Raw genomic sequence first — 19966 nt, forward strand, 5'->3', positions numbered from 1 at the left:
TTAAAAAAATTGATCAGAGTCATGTAATTTTTTTAAAACTGCATGTCACAGTGATTTGAAAGATGAAGACATGGTGTTCTGAGGCTCCTCTCAATTTTTTGTTATGTTATTTTTGCATTGTCTAGGTTTATAATATTCATACGCTATTCTGTAACTATAATTCTCACAGGTATTTAGTATTCTGTATTTAAATGCTCTAATACTCACTCTCAGGCCCTTGCCTACAGGTCTCACATTCCCGAGTCCTTTATTTTGAATCACATTTTTATTAAGTAGTTATTGTTTTCCAAGAAGGGCTCATGTCTCTGGGAGAATGCTGCTTGCTGCTTTCTTCCTTATGGGTGTTTCAGCTGGGCTGCACTCGCCCGGCTTCCGCTCTGCAGACCTGGCTTCCCTGTCTTCTGGTGTTGGACCTGCCCTGGGTCCTGCTCAGCTTTCTCCCCACCTTGTGGATGATTTGCTTTTTTCTTGGATATCTGAAGAATTCTTGAGTTCACTAACTTAACTTGGCCCCATTTTGGGGTTGTCTGGCTCCTCCCAGGGCCTGAGGTGTCACCACGACAGGATGATTTTAGGCTTCCCAGTGGACAGACAGAGGCACTCCTGGGACCTACAGATGCAGCAGCTTCGGGTCAGACTAAGGAGTGGACTTGGGAAAGGCTCTTGTTACAGCCGGTGGCCTTTGATGGACCTCCCATCCAGAATCTCAGTGTGGGTTCTCAGTGATTATTTTTTGAGATAATTTTTAATTAAGCAAATAATAGATGAATTTATTCTTCTTTCCAAGAGCAGAACGTTAAAGATAAAGCCAAAGTCCATTTTGGTCACTAAACCCATTGAGGTCATTTCCCCAGCACCCCAGGGGTAACTTCTATCATGGGTTTGAGGTATATCCTTCCAGGCTGTTTAAAACTGCTTTTATATTTTAGTGAAGTTATGTTCTGCCCCATCACAGAAAAGTAGACCATGCTTAAGTTGATATATGCATTGTTGTGGGTTTATTCAGAACATTCTAGGCATGTGGGTTCCAAAGAGCTGCTCCTGGAGTGAGCATTTTATTCTAATTAGCAGGCAAACATAGATAAAGGTATAAATATAAGCATATTCTTTTGGAAGTAAAAACATCATTCACATATTCCCAGATATGAGTGGCTGTATAGTTCTGACTTTTAGGCAGAAATAAACTGCAGGCATTTTATGTCATTTTGCCACAACTCACCTTAAGACTCTGACTATACAGATGTTCTACCAGCTCATGTCCACGTATAAGGGCTTAGAACACAAAAGATCTAGGAGATTTCATAGCACCACTATTAAATACAGAGTATTGGGGTTTGTGTGTGTTTTATAAAGATCATACTGGATATTTCAGAATATAACTTTGATTTTTCTACTGAACTTGAGTTCTGTGTGTCCATCGTTCTAGATTTAATAAATGTGTGACAAAGGAATGAGTGAATGCGTGCGTTAGCACCTGTTTGGGTACCTACAAGTGGGACATTCTTTACGAATGAACAGAATTCATGTAAGATGCTGCCACTTGGACCCATCTAAGGTTATGACGTTCTGGAGGGCCCTGCTGGGGGCCTGGAGCCTGAGGGCGTGGTTTTCAGCTCACTATCCATTCTTTGCTCCCGTTTAGCTGCTCACTTTTTTCTTTGTAGATGACATGGCAGAACTCCTCCTCGGGGAGTCGAAGCTGGAGCAGTACCTGAAAGAACACCCTCTGCGGCAGGGGGCCAGTCCCCGGGGCCCCAGGCCCCAGCTGACTGAGGTCCGTAAGCATCTGACCGCTGCCCTGGACCGAGGGAACCTCAAGGTACCGTGGGCCTCTGGGCAAAGGGAGGACAGTGGAGACATGCTGGCACCACCTTCTCTGGACAGTGTGGTTGCCATCCTTCTTCCCGTTACAATGGGGAAGGGTGCCCAAGGATGAACTGGGGGCGGGGTGGTGGTGGTTTGGGGTGCATTTGCACCCTGCCACAGCTTGTCTTCCTGGGAGGGCCAGCTCGCTGGGCAAGTGACACATCCATCCCCAGGCAGGCCACCCGCCTTGCGGGGGCTTCTGTCTTACAGAGTCCCTCCGAGGGGAGTCTTCAGTGACATATATTATCCTGAAAAATGGCACTAGTCTTCCTTAGGTGCTTGAAATAAAGCTGTCATATATGGCCCACAGCTCAAGCTGACACTTCCCCTCGCTATAGAAAAGGAAGTTAATCAGGAATGTCACTCAGTGCTCAATTTCTGGCCTAAAATATGTGGCTCATGAATGTCACAGGTCTGTCTGGCCCAGAGCTGAATGGGGCTTGCATACTGTGACAGCAGGTCTGGCACCGCGGGGTGGGGGGAGCCCCAATGGCAACTTCTCTCTGCCTGAGTGCTGACCCCCAGGAAATCGTCAGCACTGCCCTTCTGTGTAGCCACCTGATTTCCTAGTCCCCATTTATATTCAGCTTTTCCTTTCCCTCGCATGGGTCTTTCCTTTCTTGCTTCTTTGGACTCCCTTTCATTTCCTTTTGCTTTTCACAGACGTCTTCTCTCCTTTGCTTGCCTTGGCTCCCCACCCCCATTTAGCTCGTGTTTGCTTGACTCTGGGCACTTCCCTACCCCGAGGTCTGGCTCTTGCTGCTTTCCTGAAGTCATTGCCATTCAGACAGCTGACTGCATCCCAGCCCCTTCCTGGTCAACTTCTCTGGTGACCTGTTTTTCCCAGGATGTATTTTCCACTGAAGCTGGGCAGTTTTTGGTGAATTTTTGAAGCTCTGACTTCTTTATCTTTTTAACCTTGATGATTTCTCTTTCATTTCTCTTCTTTTCCCATCTCAGAATCCTCCGGGGGCTATTTCTTTAGTCTTTACCCTCATCTGCCATGTTTGCTTTGGCTTTACCTCTCATCTCTGTATTAGAAACTCACTCCTGCACCCAACTTGCTGTGTGGCCCTGGCGAGGTCACTTTCCTCTCTGGGGCTGTTTCTTTAGGTATGCATGGGGTGGGCTATTAGAGGGGTGAGCCTGGACTCTCCCAGGCCCTGTATCCCCCAAGCCTGTGAGCTTTCATTTTGAGACATCCTTCTCCCTTGTCATCTGGCCGCCTCCTTGGCCCTGTCCCAACTGAGGGCTTGGGCAACATTTAAATAAATTAGTATAAGTGTCAGTCAGCTATGTGGCCACAGGCTTCTGGAAACCCTGAGAGAGAGCCACCTTTCAAAATTGTCATGGTGGCTCTGTGTATCTCTTTCCATTGGACACAACTCCAGGCACCTGTGTGGCTCTCTTGGTGGCATCACTTTCACATAGGAAGTCCAGGTTCTTAAGAACTCGGTGCTGCATTTGGGGCCTTAGAAACCAAGTCATCCGTCTTTTCCTGTTCTGTTTCTTTCAAAGGACCATGACACACTTTTGTTCAAAGTTAGGCAGTCTCTGTATCAACTGCCCTTAACCACAGGTTTCCTCTGACACTCGTGGGCCTTGACCAGCTGGAGAGGATGGAGGTCCAACAGACACCTGGGGCCGCAGCACTCGGGTTGGGGGAGGGTGTGTGCAGGTGTGACTGGGAGGTACGGGAACGGCTCAGGGTCCTTGCTCTGGCCTGACATCTAGCTGGTTTCTTTCCCTACGTCTAATCCTTCTAGCTTTATCTTGAAAAATTATCCTTTTCTTTCACCAGGTGCTGGTAGTTTTCATTTTTTCCCCCTTTTTACTCTCATCCTCTACAACCCAATGCAGTAGTTAAGAACATTGAATTTAAAGTCAGAATTCCTGACTTTGAGTCCCAAGCTGTGTGACCTTAGGAAATTACTTAACCTCACTGAGCTTCATGCCTTCTCGTCTGTAAGCCTACTTAGCAAAAATGTGGGAGTTCTGTAAAACTGTCCAGAGCTAGACACATGTCATTTATCATTATTTTATTGGCTCTAGAAATTTTGTCTTCCATTGCTATTTCTCAGTTCCCTTCCCCTTATAAAGAATGCTTCAGAGTTGCACAGCTTTTCCTCGGGTGTTTTGCTCTACTCACACTGGCTAATGTGAAACTTCCCCTTTTCTTGACCTTAGGTCTAGCCTGCCTCCTGCCTAGGAACTAGCTAAAGTCTTCTGCAAACACAGGTGCCCACAAAATACAAATGATTCGAGCTGGATAGACCAGCATAAGCTAGCAGTGTGGTGTGGGAGAAGGAGCCCTGGACCGGGAGTCAGGAGACCTGGCTTTGGATTCAAGTGAAGAAAATTGTGCTTATTTACCCATGGTGGCAAGGCAGCTGCAGCTGCCAGGTTGGTGCTGTTTCACCAAGTCCCAGGCAGCTGAGCTTGGTGCCCTCTGTATCATGCCGTGACCTGGACTTGCCCAGCGAGCCTCTCTCAGGGTGTCCATATAGTACCCCTAGACTTCTGGTTTCCTTCAGTCTCCTGCTTATTTTCCATCTGACCCTTCAGTTTGCTTTTAATCCAGTGGTTCTCAGCTGCTAGAGGGCTTGGGGAAGAAGAGAAAGTATGGTAGAATCTTCTAGAAAACGTTCTCAACATACCAAGCCTGGCGTGTCCCCTACCCTAGAGGAGAACCACTGTGGGGATTCTTTTTTCATTTCTTTTCTGAAGTCTGTTTTGATTTCCCTGTTTCCAGACATGATTCTAATTTCTTGCATTGGTGTCTCTCCCACGGGCCTCTCATGAAACCTTTTGGCTCCCTTCTTAGCCTGCTCCCCACCCCATCCTCTCCAGTGCTGCTTGTTGTCCCTGCTCCCTTTCAAGAAATGCCTGGAAGCCAACCTCACAGTCTGCCGGGTCACCTGTGTCCTGCTACCCACCTTGTCAGAGCCGTAGATTGCAGAATAGTGCACATTCATGAGAGCTTCTATAAGCTGAAAACTTTAGCCTCTGAATGTCTTGAGTTCCAAGGAGAAGGCCTGGGTGAGGGTGATAAATCTGTTTCCTTATATAGATGGCTGGGACGATTCTGCTGCTGCCGAGGGGTGGCAGAGGGAGGAGGGCAGAGGATGAGGTTAGAGGGGGTGGGCTGGCGGGCAGACCCCTCCCACCTGGAGAGGCAGGACCAACACAGCCCTCGGCCTCTGGGGAGCGGTCAGTATCCTCAGCTTAACAGGCTGGAGTGGCTCAGTGAGAAAAGCCCACCCCTGGAAAAAAAGCAACTCTGGATTTTTGTACCAATTTAGAAAGCCTCTCTCTTTGGGTTCTTTGGGTTGTAGTCTTGGGGTGCATCCCAGTGCAGTGGGTGGGACCCACCTAGATGGTCAATGGCAGCTTCCTTTTTAGGGATGGGTGCCCAAAAAGCATCCCTTCTGTCCTTGACCCAGCCCAGCCCAGGGGCCTGAGGGCAGCCACTGGGTTTTTTTGTTTTGTTTTGTTTGTAAAGCTTTATTGAGATATAATTCACTCATTTAAAGTATATAATTCTGTGGTTTCTTGTATATTCAGAATTGTGCAACTGTCACTACAGTCTATTCTAGAACATTTTTATCACCCTCCAAAGTAATCTTGTACTTCTTAGCTGTCACTCCCAATCCTCTCTTTCCCCCCAGCCCCTGGCAACCACTAATGTTCTTTCTGTCTCTCTGGATTTGCCTCTTCTAAATGGAATCATTCAAATGTGGCCTTTTGTGACTGACTTATTTTCACTTGGCATAACGTTTTCGAGTTGTGGCATGTATCAGAACTTTGCTCCTTATTGTTACTGAATAATATTCCAGCGTACGGTTGTACCACAATTTGTTCGTCCATACATCTGTTGAAGGACGTTTGGGCTGTTTCCACGTTTTGGCTATTGTGAATAATGTGCTGTGAACACTTGTGTACATGTTTTTGTGCAGAGAAGCCTCGGGGTTTTGCAGCAGGAGATGGCTAGGCCCCAAGGCAGTGTCACACATACTGTGGTAGGAAAATGGTTTCGATCTCTCCTTTTCCTTCTAGTCAGAATTCCTACAAGAATCCAATCTGATCATGGCCAAGTTGAATTATGTGGAAGGAGATTATAAAGAAGCTCTCAACATCTATGCCCGGGTGGGCCTCGATGACCTGCCGCTGACAGCCGTCCCTCCCTGCCGGCTGCGGATGATCGCGGAAGCCTATGCCACCAAAGGTGAGCCGCGCCTTGGAGGATTTCCCCCTTGTCACGTTACCTGGAGCCGGCAGGGCTCCCTGGGGCCTCCCTTTTGACTCCTGGGCCCTTGGCTGATGGTCAGCTCCGGCAGCTGTGGCAGGGCCCCCCGGGTCGGCTCCACTGCACATGCAGGGTGATTTGTAGTCCCACAGCACGTTTCCTCGGAGCCTCAGTTCTTCAGTTATTGAAGGAACTGAAGGACAAAACATTTCAGTAAAGTTTCCTGATGATTAATATGCAACTTAAGCAGGGGCTTTTCTTGGTCTCGTACTGCACAGCATACGTGGGGTTTCCTATCATGTGCTCAGCGGGCCACATGACCAGTTGTTTGTGTTCATTAATTCTGCCTCTGGCCTAATTAGGGCCAGTTGGCTGATCCATGTGGCAGTGACTGTACAGTCAGCTGATCACTGTTTAATGTGCCTGGGGATTCCGGATAGAAGAAAGGAAAACACCATTCCTACTGTCACGAAGGAGTTTGTGATGTAGCGTGAGTGAATGCAGTCCTGGGAAAGAGGATGGCGGAGAGGCAGCACACACATTACTTGACCTTCCCAAGCTGCCATCTCCTCATCTGTAAAATGGGTATAATCACATCTGCGTCATAGGAGTTTTTTGAGGATTAATTCAAATAATGTATGTTAAGCACTTAATCCAGTACCTGGTACATACGAGATGCTTAATAAAGGATATTTAAAAATTTCAACCCCAAACAGGTAGCAAGTGGTGAACCCCAAGGGCAGTTAAAAGCTTTTAACAGGCAGGATTGGCCACCGCCATCCAGCAGGGCCAGGAAGGCTTCTGGAGGAAGAGGGACACTTTGCACTGGACTTCTAAAGGCCACGGCAAGAAGGGGATCATGAAGCAGCTCTTCTCCTTCTTGCCACCTGCTGTCCAAACCACACATTGTCACTGACTGGATGGCACGGAGGCCAGGGATCTGGGTGGCCTTACCCTCCTAACACTGGTGAGGTGGCTACCTGTGTGCTGTCTGCACTTTCTGGCTGAGGTGTGGGGCTGCAGGAGGTCCTGCCTGTCCAACTCAGTTGTCCTGCTCAGCACTGTTCAAAGCCCCAGCCTGAGGCACTATCCTGAAGAGCTCTGTGAGGGGGATGATGTGTTCACCCAGTTTCCTGGGGAGCCTCAAGGACTGCTGGGTTTGTTTAATTAATCTTCTAAAAGTCCTTTTGGGCTGGGAAAAGATGCTTTTGCTTTTGACACTTGCAGTTTGACGGGCATGGTCCTTGGAGGCCACCTTGGGGGTCCTGGGAGGGCCTGGCTTGTGTCTGCCTCTGCCTGAGCCATGGTGGGTGCTGGTGTCTGTGCCACATGGCTGCCGTCTTCCCTGTGGTGCTCTCTCAGCCACCTCATGTGCCCTAGGCTGATGGGAGTTCATGGTGTGTGTGTGTGAGATTCCGGGCCAGGGACAGTATTCTGGAATGAGAACAAAGCTTCATTTGGCAGTTTCCAATCCCCAGAGTTGATTTGGGACTGGGGAATAGTTCTGGGGCCTGCTTAGGACTGTCTACAGGTGGCAGTGCCAGCTCAGCCTCCTGGCTTCCAGGCAAGGTGGGCAGGGAGGACAGGAGACTTGTTCCCCGCATCTGCCCTTGGGGACCCTGCTCTTAGGACACCCTGCTCGCTCATGAGGGACCTGTCCCTGGCTAGTTTCTGACTCTGCTGACACATGCGGGAAGGGGACAGAAGGTCACTTTGCTCTAGAGGAAGTAGGCTGCAGCCCAGGAGGCCCCAGGACCCCGAGAACCTGGGTTGGCCAGGTGAGAGGCTGGGGGAAATGATGGTTATGAGCACCAACTCTGAAGTGTCTGCCTGGGTCCCACTCCACCTCCATCGTGTCCTGACTGTGTGACCTTGAGCAAGTTCCTTAACCTCTCTGTACCTCGGGTTCCCCAGTCATAAAGCTCTCATTGGGTTGTCATGAGGATTACATGAAATAATATATGTAAACTGCTTAAATCAGTACCTGGCACATACTGAGCATGATGTGAATATCAGCTTAAAAGGTAAGTATTTGGTGGGGGGTGGAGAGGAAGCAGAAGAAATGAATGATAATGGATAGAGAATTGCCAGCCTAAATCCTGAGATGCCCAAAGGCCAGTTGGTTCATGGGCCTTGGGTCCTAGCTCTGTGTAGGAATATTCTTGGTTTTTCTTTCTTTACCACGGTTTTTGAGGATTTTCAAGGGGAGATTGCGAATAAGGAGTTAGATGAGTATTAGTGTACAGGGTACCCTTAAATCAGAAGCTGTGAACCACTGGCCTGCAGGCTGCCTGAGAGAGGCTTTGTTTAAGTCGACTCCGTGTTTCTGACACCTCTGAACTAACTGCTACCATTTCAGAATCAGGACCATCCAGTTAAAGATCTTGCTTTCTGGCTTCTTTGGGAAGAAGGGAAGAACTGTCCCTCAGTCCCGTGGGGCAGTGCCACACCAGGCTGGAGCTGAGTGGCAGCTGCCCCTCCCCTCTGCTCCCTGATTGCATTAGGATTACCCCACCCTGCTCCACAGGCCACTTAGATTTTTCCATGGTAACCTGAGGTCCGTATTGACCAGGGCTTTCACCCAGAGCCTGGAAATGGCCTTGAACCCACACGTCTGCTCATCTAGCCATGACGGGGAACTCTTCCTGCTGGTCAGGTAATGTTACCTTTGCTTATTGTTAGTCTGAAGCCAATACCTTTCAGTTACTGAGGAGCTCCGGTGGGCCAGGACTATGTAGAGGCCCTACTGTCTCTTTAATCCTCCGAACCCCTCATTTACACTCCAGGAAGTCGAGACTGGATATCGGTAGTGAAGGTGTATTGAGAGATTACTGTGTGCCAGGTGCTGTGTCCTTTATTCTAGTATTTCATTCAATTTTCACAACCACCCTATGAGGTAAGCACGCTTATTCTTTCCATTTCACACTTGGGAAAACACAGGAGGTTAGCCAGCCAGCCCAGGACCTATAGCTAGTAGGTGGTAGAGCCAGGATTTGACCTCAGAAGCCTGGTTCTGGAGCCCATGTTCTCAGCTACTGAGTGGCAGAAGGGGCTCAGTCTGAAGCGTTCAGCCCCTGATCACTCTGCTCACCTGGGATGTGGACCGGAACTCCCTTGGCCCTGGCCAGGTTTCCACAGGTAGAAACCATTCCAGTAGAAACCTCTTCTCAGCCCAACCCCTGCTCCTTCACCCTAACTCCTCACCCTCACCCAGGTTCCTACCTGTAAGAATCCTTTCTATCCTTCAAGCTCACTTGTCCCATCTGAAGCCCTCTGGGACTCACCCAGTCAGAAACAATCATAGTCTAGCCTACTGTTATACAGAGCGGATTCGAATTACAAGAAAATCCTATGAGAATCAGCTGTACGTTATCAAGTACCCCTACGGGAAGAACTCTGTCTGGTTTGTTTAGCATCCTTGGGACTTAGCGTGATGTCTGGCATTTAACTGGTGCTCAACTATTGAATGAGCTTTGTAAAGGTTTCTTGCCTGGATTTCTCCCCAGATGCCCATCATGTCACTCAGGCTACTCTGGGGCTACCTGTCATGGTCAGCTGTGCTTCCTTGCCTGGTGGTAACAGGCTGAGCATTTTCCATGATTCACAGTCATTCCCTGGCAATTACGGGAGAATGCCTTAAGGGCATGTTGACATTACACCGTAATAGAGCCTGATATGGCTCTCTTTCCCAAAGGTGCTACATTTCAGTTAATTTCCCTTAATGGAGCTCCTAAGTAGATCTCAACTTTTTCTTTCTTTCCTCCTATCTCTTAAGCCTAAGTAGATAAATAGAGAATGGGAATAGAAGGAATGGAGAAACTCCTTAGACTTCGCTCTAAGATGCAGAGCTGTCACATGTAATCTCCAGGACACAAGTGGCCCTGGATCTTCTTCTCTCAAGTGGGCTTCTTGTGGGCAGAACAAAGATGGCCACTGTCTACCTAGGGACTTGGATCTACTGGAGGCGGGGTGACTTTCTGCAGCTGAGATGGGGGGAGCTGGAAGTGGCTCAAGGATGTCATCACTTCCTAGTGATGACTTTTTATAAATAGCCTTGATATGGTGCCCTGCTGTAATAATTGGACCAAAATATGTCAGCTCAAATACGAGGGAGGCTATTTTTTGTTTCCTCTAAGAGTCCAGCTGGTCAAGACCTGTGGGACAGCCCTGCTCCCTGAGGTTTTTGTTCCTCCACGGCCTGCCAGGGCAGGCCCTCATCTGCGTCATCAAAGCTGGGTTACTGGGGCATTGCAGCTCATGGAAGGGGAAAGACAGAGATTGAAGTCTAGGGTCAGCAGAAGTAACACACATCACTCTGCTGACAGCCTCCAGGCACCTGAGAAAAAGAAGAGAAGAGATTGGGGCATGGGGGTGGGGGTGGGGGTGGTAGCACATATGGTCAGACATGTCCATCGGAGCCTGGGCTCGTTGACCCAGTCTGAACCTGTTAGCGGGTGCGAGGAGAGAGGAGAATTGGCCTGTGCTCAGGTGAATGAAAGAGACATTCAGGGCCTTAAGGCTTGTGAGGATTGAGGATTGGTGTCCAAGAGAAGGGAGATTACGGACCTGGAAACGGGGTGGTATTGACTTTCCTTCTCTGGATTGCATTCCAGGACCTTCACCATCATCTCGCATACAAACCTTTTATTTTCTATAGTGTGTGCCAGAGAGCGGAAAGGACTGGAGGCAGGGCCAGGAGGAGGGGATGTAGACACTGGCCTCACTCTTGGTGGAAAACTTCTGCCAAGCTACCTGACCTCTCAGAGCAGCAGGAGAATGTGGCACCACGTTGGGTTGCCTTGTAGATCCTTCTCCATCTTCTCGAGTCCTCCTTTCTCCTGGGTTTGAAGTTGCTCCTTTGATGTGATGTTTAAGAGCACAGGGCTTTGGAGTCAGACTGCCCAGGTTTGATCTCGGACTTTGTCACTTATTATCTGTGGGATCTTAGGCAAATTACTTTTACCTCTCTGAGTCTCACTTTCTTCATCTGCAAAATGGAGATGATAATAGTTTCTACATTATAGTGTTGTTGAAAGGAATGAATAAATACATATAAAGCACTTAGCACAATGCCTGGCAGCTTAGCAAATGCTAGCTGTTTTTATTCTTATGGATCCTTTGCATTTTCCCCCAAATGCATAGATTTCTTCAGAAGCCCCAGGTAACATCTAGTTTTAGGAAGAGGGGAAAAGACTGGCTTTCTTCCATGGGTACATCTGTGCCCATTTACATATCGTTCTGGTTTGCTAAAGCTGCTGAAATGCAATATACCAGAGATGGATTGGCTTTTTCTTTTTCTTTAATATTCATTTTATTGAGATATATTCACATACCACGCAGTCATACAAAACAAATCGTACATTCGATTGTTCACAGTACCATTACATAGTTGTACATTCATCACCAAAATCAATCCCCGACACCCTCATTACCACACAAAAATAACCAGAATAATAATTAAAGTGAAAAAGAGCAACTAAAGTAAAAAGAACACTGGGTGCCCTTGTCTGTTTGTTTCTTTGTTTCCTTCCCCCACCTTTCCACTCATCCATCCGCAAACTAGACAAAGGGGAGTGTGATCCCCATGGCCCCTCCAATCCCACTGTCCCCCCCTCATAAGCCACATTTTTATACAATTGTCTTCAAGATTCATGGGTTCTGGGTTGTAGTTTGATAGTTTCAGGTATCTACCACCAGCTACCCCAATTCTTTAGAACCTAAAAAGGGTTGTCTAAAGTGTGCATAAGAGTGCCCACCAGAGTGACCTCTCGGCTCCTTTTGGAATCTCTCTGCCACTGAAGCTTATTTCATTTCCTTTCACATCCCCCTTTTGGTCAAGAAGATGTTCTCCATCCCATGATGTGGATTGGCTTTTATAAAGGGGATTTGTTAGGTTACAAATTTACAGTCCTAAGGCCATAAAAGTGTCCAAACTAAGGCATCAACCAGAGGATACCTTCACAGAAGAAAGGCTGATGGCATCCGGAACACATCTGTCAGCTGGGAAGGCACGTGGCTGGCATCTCCTGGTCCTTTGCTCCTGGGTTGCATTGCTTTCAGCTTCTGATTCCAGTGGCTTTCTCTTTAAGCATCTGTGGGTTCTCACTTATCTTCCCCAGGGCAAATTCTGGGCTTCATCTCTTAGCTTAGCATTTTCAGATGTTTTTCTGTCTGCATCTCCAAGCATCTGGGTCTGTGTCAGCTCTGAGCTCTCTCTCTCTCTCTCCCTTCGCTCTCTTAAGGACTCCAGTAACTAATTAAGACCCACCTTGAATGGGCGGGTTCCCATCTCTATGGAAATAATCTAATCAAAAGGTCCCACCCACAATAGGTATGCCCCCACAGGAGTGGATTAAAAGACATAGCCTTTTGTGGGGTACGTAACAGATTCAAACCAGCACTTATAGCCTGGTGGATCTATTCCTCTGGCAGAGGGCTTGGCTCTCAAGGGTTGGGACCTGGACTAACACATTTAGAAGGAATTATTTAGGAGAAGATTTGAGGGAAGATCTGGGCCCTGGAGTGCTACTTAAGGAGGGAAAATTGTTGATGGTCAGGGGCACCTGGAGGGGTTACCATAAAAGGATTGATTGAGGGTGGGGTTCAAGACAAATGTTCACTTTACCAGTTTTGCCCAGGGCTGACCCAGGGAGGGTAGAGGTCTTTGGAGTTGGGCCCACATAATTGTGTTAACAGAAAATGCTATCCACGTTGGGATGGATCCAGTGTTTTCCTTTAAAAAGCAAGAATAATTCACACACAACTCTCAGATCAACTGTGTCTTTATAAGGAACATGCTATAGCCAATACTTTGGCTGGTAAGAGGGGAGATATCAGATGAGGAGAAACCATCTCTTGATGAGGCTTCATGGAGGAGAGCTTGTTCCTTTCTGGCCAGAGGCCAATCCCTAAAGGCCTCACCTCCTCTAGGGTCCACAGAGCTCACAGTCCTCTGATGCCTCTTAGAAGCGAGGGTGTGATAAAGAAGAGCAGTGTGTGTGTGGGGGGGGTGGGGGTGGGGGGACTAAATCATGTGCCAGCTTCCCCTTGGGGAATGTCATCACAAGCAACTGGCCCTAGAACCTCTGCCTAAGGTTGGGGCATCAGAGAAAGGACCCAGGTGCCTGCCTTCTAAAACAGGCAGAGCAAAGAGGCAAGGGAGCTCTCTGGAAAGGCTTTTCAGAAGAACTGCCTATTACATATAGAACCCCATCCAAGAGAGGTTTAGCTCTCAGTCTGGTCCTCCCCAGCTGGAAACTTCAGTGTCTTCACACACTCACAGGCCTCAACTTGGCCTAATCAGTCTTTAGGCCAGAAGACCAAAAACTTTCACTGACAAAATGTTTCGGGAAGAGGCTCTGGGAATCGCTCACTGTCTGCTATGGGCCCCATCCAGCAGAAACGTAGATAATATCAACATGAGGGACGTAATCCATTGTCGAGTGGCTTTTGTCAGGTCACTCGTGTTTCTCCACCACACTTTGCTCAGTCATGGATATATGGTTGCTGTAAAAAAAAGTACTTGAAACAGATTAAATTGGTTGTGACTTGATTGTTGTCATGCTCCCAAAAGGCTGTCACACTGAGACTACAAAGGAATCCAAAGGAAACATCTACCATTCATCAGGGTTTTTTCTCCATGAAGTATAAAAGAAGGATGATGAGGATGTGTCTGCTTTTTCTCCTTAGGGCTAATTCTCACAACACTTTATGTCAGGGTGAGGCCACACCTCCAAAAGGGTGACTTAGGGAATGAATTTCCTAAAAGATGGTTTGCTTTTCTGCTTCAAAGCTCATTTTTCCATGCTGGAACACTGTCTCCAGACAGCAGCCCCACTTCCCCTCAGGACAAATGGATTTATGTTCATTGGGGCCTCTCAGGCCATCACTTTTGGGGGTTGCCTCCTTAGGGATGATAGACTACTGTTCCCAGAGAGCCTGGGTGTCGTGCGCTGGCTCCAGTGCAGCAGTGCCAAAGGCGACCAGGGGGTGGACATACCTCCTAGGCCAGCTGCCCTCTCCAGGCCATGGATCAAAGTCTTCTGGGCCTGTGGCTCCTTTGCACAGTTGGCAGCTTTGGCCTAGCATGGTGGCCAGGGCTTGTCCCCTGAGCCAGCTCACATGGACCGGTAGAAGATGCAGGGAGGTTGGAGGGGTGCAGTACTGAGAGGACCTGAGCCCACTTTGGGCTTCGGGGGTGGGGGGCGGAGGATACAGTATGGTGGCAGAGGCATGGTAGCTGCTGGGGTGTAGGAGTGGGGATGGAGTGAAGTGGTGGCAGGTGTCCACGTCATCTGCCCTGCCCCAGCCCCTGCTGCTTGGCAGATGTGGTGAATGGGTGTCCCTTCGTTTACAGTAGGTTGAGCAAGTGAGGGTGAAGAGGGCAGCACAAATCCATGCCAGCAACTAAAACCCCATCCCTCAGGGCTTCCTGATGCTGGGTACAAAGCTTCTGCCTTGGACACATGCAGAGGGTTGTTAACAGTGTATGGAGACTTGACCTCCCAACCCAAGCTGTAGGCTCATTTTGGAGTTCTGTCAAGATCTCTGGGCTAGGACCTTTTCAGTTGTGGGTGAAAGAAAACCCAACCCAAAGTGGCTTCAGTTGCTACTGGATTCAGGGCTCAATGCTTCTTTCTCTTAGTTTCTCACTTTGCCTTCCCCTCTTTTGGTTCCCTTCTGAGGCTCCATGTGGCTGGAGCTGCCCTGGACTCTGGTTCTCTTAGTATAAGTCCAGTGGGAAATACGCTTCTTGGAAATCTCAGCCAGCTTCTCTTTGTGTCTTGTTGGCCCCAACTGAATCACCTTCCCCACCTTGATCTCGTTACGGTGGCAGTGTCATGCAGTGTGACGAGTGTAGGCCCAGAAGAAGGGGTGATGACGTGGGGTGGTCATTAGGGGATCAGGGCATGGTTGCAAAGGAAGGGCAAATAGCCACGGCAGAGTCCACAACACGTGTCCACAGCAGCAGCTCCTCTGAACAGGAGCTGTCGCATCAGATGGGCTATGGCCCTTTATTCCCTTTTCTCCTTTGAGGCAGATCTTGTAGGGAAAAAGAAGGGAAAATTGGGGAGGACCCAGGTGGCCGCTTTGTGACAGAGTTCCTGTGGACTGGAGAGAGCCTTGAGACCTGCCCATGTCAGCTGAAGGACCGGGGCTTTGGGGGAATGGAGGAGGCGGGTCACCTGCATGGAGGACTCTTGAGGGAAGAAAGGCTCATCTGTTCTGGCCTTGGTGGACATGGCCAGAGCCAGGCAGTGGAAACTGCACCAGATCTAACTTCAGTCCAACATATGGACGTCTTTCTAAAAGTCACAGCGCCCCAGGGTTTGGCTGCACTGAGAGGTCGAGTTTCTCTTTGGATTAGCATTTATTAAGCCCTGCACAGAGTCAGGTGTGACAGATGCTAGATTTACCTGTGTGATTGCACTTTGTCCCCAGAACAGTCTTGTGCTGTAAGGATTGTCATTCCCTGCACAGGGTTGAGAGACCGCGTTTCTGAGATGAGAAGGCATTTGAATCAAGGCCTGTGGACTCTGAGACCCAAACTCTGTCCACTTTATTGAGCTGGTTCTTGGTTGGAGCGTGACCACCGCGTGGGGCAGTTGTTGATGAGTGAGCCTATTATTCTGTGCTTCTTAAGTAATTTAATCCAAGTGTCACTTATCTCATCTACAAAATAGGGATAATAATACTCTTATGACTGTGCCGAGAAGACTAAATGGGACAAAATGGGAAAATGCTTTGAAATGTTTAACTCCGAGGTCAGTAGAAGGGGATTTGTGCCATCTGACCTCATGTGCCCCTGAGGTTGGGGGCAGCAGGTGGCTGTGACAGTCCTGCCCTCCCCACTCCCCCTTGCCCCTGAAGGCCCTGCCTGTCCTGCTCCTGCTTCTCCCTGTCCCTGGGGCTGACTTCTTCCTCTTCCCCACCATTTTATTTTATTCCTTTTCTTTATAGAGACAAAATACACATGCACTGTGTAAAAATCAGAAAATACAGACTGATCAGAAGAACCCCAAATTATCCACACCCCATCTACTCAGAGGCAACTTCTATTAATATTTTAGTGAATTTCCTTCCAGATCTTTTCTATACTTATATATGAGAATATTTTTTATAAAAATGGAATTATACAACATAAACTGCCTTTTGATCTGCTTTTTTCCACTTCTCTGCAGATCGTAAGCACTTTCCATGACAACAGATATGTTTCCACAACATTTTAAGCAGCTGTACAGCATTTAATTTTATGGATAAATTTATTTAACAGGATGCCCTCTCAGCCTGGTCTTTGTGCTTATACTTAATGATTTCCCTAGGAAAGTTTCCCAAAAGTGGAATTTCTGGGTCAGAAGAGAATTCTCTCCACCCTGTCCTGCACAGCAGCTCTACCTGTGTGTTTTCCTGCCTGCAGTGCGTGAGGACCAGCCTCCTGTCATCCTGGCCAGCACTGAATGCAACCCCTTTGGTCTAAAAATGAAAAGTTACTGTTCAGTTGTATGTTGAGGAGAGACTATCTGGAAAAGAAAGAAAAACATAAAGCAGAAAATAAAATGGGTCACCATGCTGTCATCTGAGCTAGTTAACCACAGTTAAAGATATATATAAAACATATTTATACACCATTGGGATTACGCTATATATACTATTTTCTATTCTACTTTTTCTCTACATGTATATAAATATATATATATATATATATATATATATATATATATAATTATTTTGCTCTATTGTTAAATAATTTTTGAAAACACACTTTTTAATGGCTGCACAGTGGTTTGCCATATGTATATTGTTAAACAGTTGCCTATGGAACATCTGGGTTATGTCAGGTTTTCACATTATCAATATGTCCTATTCATATACAATAAAATTCACGCTTTTAAAGTGTACAATTCAGTGGTTTTTAGTAGATTCATAGAGTTGTGCAACCATCACCACAATCCATTTTAGAACATTTTCTTCACCCCCAAAAGAAATCTGTTCCCATTGGCAGTCTCTTCCCATTTCCCGACAACCCCGTGTTCCCCTGTCTCCATCCACCGCAGTCCCAGGCAGGCACTAATCCCACTTCTGTCTCTGTAGTAATTTGCCTGTTCTGGATATTTCATAGAAATGGAATTGTACAATATGTGACCTTTTGAGCCTGGCTTCTTTTATTTAGCATGTTTTCAGGGTTCATCCATGTTGTAGTATGTATCATTCCTTTTTCTTTTTTCTTTTCCCAATGATTTTTTTAATGCAATTTTATTGCAATATATTCACATACCACACAATCCATTCAAAGTATACAATCATTGGTTCACAGATAGTTGTGCATTCATCACCATGATCAATTTTAGAACATTTTCATTACTCCAGAAAAAGAAATACAAAATAAAAAAGTAAACCCCAAACACCCCTTTCCCCTTATCCCCCCCTGATTATTGACCCATAGTATTGGTGTGGTACATTTGTTACTATTGATGAAAGAATATTAAGATATTACTGTTAACTGTAGTCCACAGTTTGCAATAGATACATTTTTTCCCCATATACCCCTCTCTTATTAACTCTTAGTAATAGTGTTGTATGTTTGTTCTAGTTCATGTAAGAACTTTAATATTTGTAGAGTTAATCACAGTCATCACCCATTACAAGATTCATTGTGTTGCATAGTCCCATGTTTTAACCTCCAGCTTTCCTTCTGGTGACATACATGACTCTACACTTCCCTTTTCCACCACATTCACCCACAATTCAGTACTGTTAATTATGTGCTACTGTCACCTGTATCTCCAAACGTTTAAGTTCGACCTAGTTAAAAATTTTGCACATATTAAGCAACCACTCCCCATTCTCTAGCCTCATTCTATATCCTGGTAACCTATATTCTAGATTTTATGTCCATGAGTTTACATATTATAATTAGTTCGTAATAGTGAGATCATACACTATTTGTCCTTTTGTTTCTGACTTACTTCACGTAACATTATGTCCTCAAGGTTCATCCATGTTGTTGTGTGCTTCAGGACTTCATTCCTTCTTACTGCTGAATAATATTCCATCATATGTATATACCACATTTTGTTTGTTCATTCATCTGTTGATGGACACTTGGGTTGTTTCCATCTTTGGCAATTGTGAATAATGCCACTATGAACTTCAGTGTGCAAATGTCTGTTCGCATCCCTCCTTTCAGGTCTTCTGGGTATATACCAAGTAGCAGGATGGCCAGGTCATAAGGTAACTCTATACTTAGCTTCCTGAGGAACTGCCAAACTGTCCTCCACAGTGGCTGTACCATTTTGCATTTCCACCAGCAGTGAATAAGTGTTCTTATTTCTCCATGTCCTCTCCAGCACTTGTAGTTTCTTGTTTGTTTAATAGTGGCCATTCTAGCAGGTGTGAAATGATATCTCATTGTGATTTTGATTTACATTTCCCTAATATCCAGTGAAGCTGAGCATCTTTTCATGTGCTTTTTGGCATTTGTATTTCCTCTTTGGAAAAATGTCTATTCATGTTGTGCTGGTTTGAATCTGTTATGTACCCCATAAAATGCTGTGTTCTTTAATGCAATCTTGTGGGGGCAGATCTGTGTGGATGGGATCTTTTGATTAGATTATTTCCATGGAGATGTGGCCTGCCCATTCAAGGTGGTTCTTAATTAGTTTACTGGAGTCCTTAAGAGAGCTCAGAGGTGACACAGACCCAGGGGCTTGGAGATGCAGACAGAAGAATGTTTGGAGATGCTAAGCTAAGAGAGGAAACCCAGAGTTTGCCCTGGAGAAGCTAACTGAGAGTAGAGAGGAAATGCCCAGAAACATTTTGGAGAAGCCATTTTGAAACTGGAGCCCAGGAGAGAAGGACCAGCAGAAATCACCATGTGCCTTCCCATGTTATAGAGGAACCCCAGATGCCATCAGCCTTTCTTCAGTGAAGGTATCCTCTCGTTGATGCCTTAGTTTGGACACTTCTATGGCCTTGGAACTGTAAATATGTGAACTAATAACCCCCCATTTTAAAAGCCAATCCCATTTCTGGTATTTTGCACTTTAGCAGCTTAGCAAACTGGAACACATGTCTTTTGACCATTGGGTTGTTTGTCTTTTTATTGTTGAGTTGTAGAATTTCTTTATATATTCTGGATATCAAACCCTTATCAGATATGTGGTTTCCAAATATTTTCTGACATTGAGTCAGCTGCCTTTTCACCCCTTTGACAAAGTCCTTTGAAGCACAGAGTACTCAATTTTGAGGAGGTCCCATTTATATTTTTTCCTTTCATTGCTTGTGCTTTGGGTATAAAGTCTAAGAAACTACTGCCTATCACTAGATCTTGAAGATGTTTCCCTACAGTTTCTTCTATAAGTTTTATAGTACTAGTTCTTATTTAGTCTTTGATACATTTTGAGTTAATTTTTATATAGGGTGAGATAGGAGTCCTCTTTCATTCTTTTGGGTATGGATACCCAGTTCCCAACACCATTTATTGAAGAGACTGTTCCATCTCAGTTGAGTGGACTTGAGAGCCTTGTCAAAAATCAGTTGACCATGCTCTAATGGTCTGTTTCTGAACTTTCAATTCAATCCCATTGTTTGATATGCCTATCTTTATGCCAGTACCATACTGTTTAACTTTTTGAGTTTTCTAAAGCAGATGCTAAACTGTTTTCCAAAGTGGATGCACCAATTTACATTCCCACCAGCAATGTATGAGGGTTCCAGTTTCTCCACATCTCATCAATACTTGATTTCATCTTTCTTTTGTGATAGTTACCCTAGTGTGTATGAAGTGGTATCTCACTGTGGTTTTCATATGAAATTCCCTAATGATTAATGATGTTGAATGAGTTTTCATGAACT

The 19966-nt window shown here is 46.3% G+C and overlaps 1 protein-coding gene across 4 annotated transcripts in view; it reads left to right on the forward strand.

Annotated features, from left to right (window-relative positions):
- Positions 1-19966, forward strand: part of TTC7B (tetratricopeptide repeat domain 7B) — a 294097-nt gene that overhangs the window by 39005 nt on the left and 235126 nt on the right. For 2 of the 4 annotated variants that reach the window (XM_037832063.1, XM_037832064.1), the window contains exons 2-3: positions 1665-1819; positions 5923-6091. In XM_037832063.1, the coding sequence (XP_037687991.1) occupies positions 1665-1819; positions 5923-6091 (324 nt within the window). Of the gene's footprint in view, positions 1-1664; positions 1820-5922; positions 6092-19966 lie in introns of those variants that run through there. The other 2 variants (XM_037832065.1, XM_037832066.1) reach the window with 2 other exon arrangements.

The sequence above is a fragment of the Choloepus didactylus genome, chromosome 4, assembly GCF_015220235.1.
Source record: "Choloepus didactylus isolate mChoDid1 chromosome 4, mChoDid1.pri, whole genome shotgun sequence".
NCBI classification, from domain to species: Eukaryota; Metazoa; Chordata; class Mammalia; order Pilosa; family Megalonychidae; genus Choloepus; species Choloepus didactylus.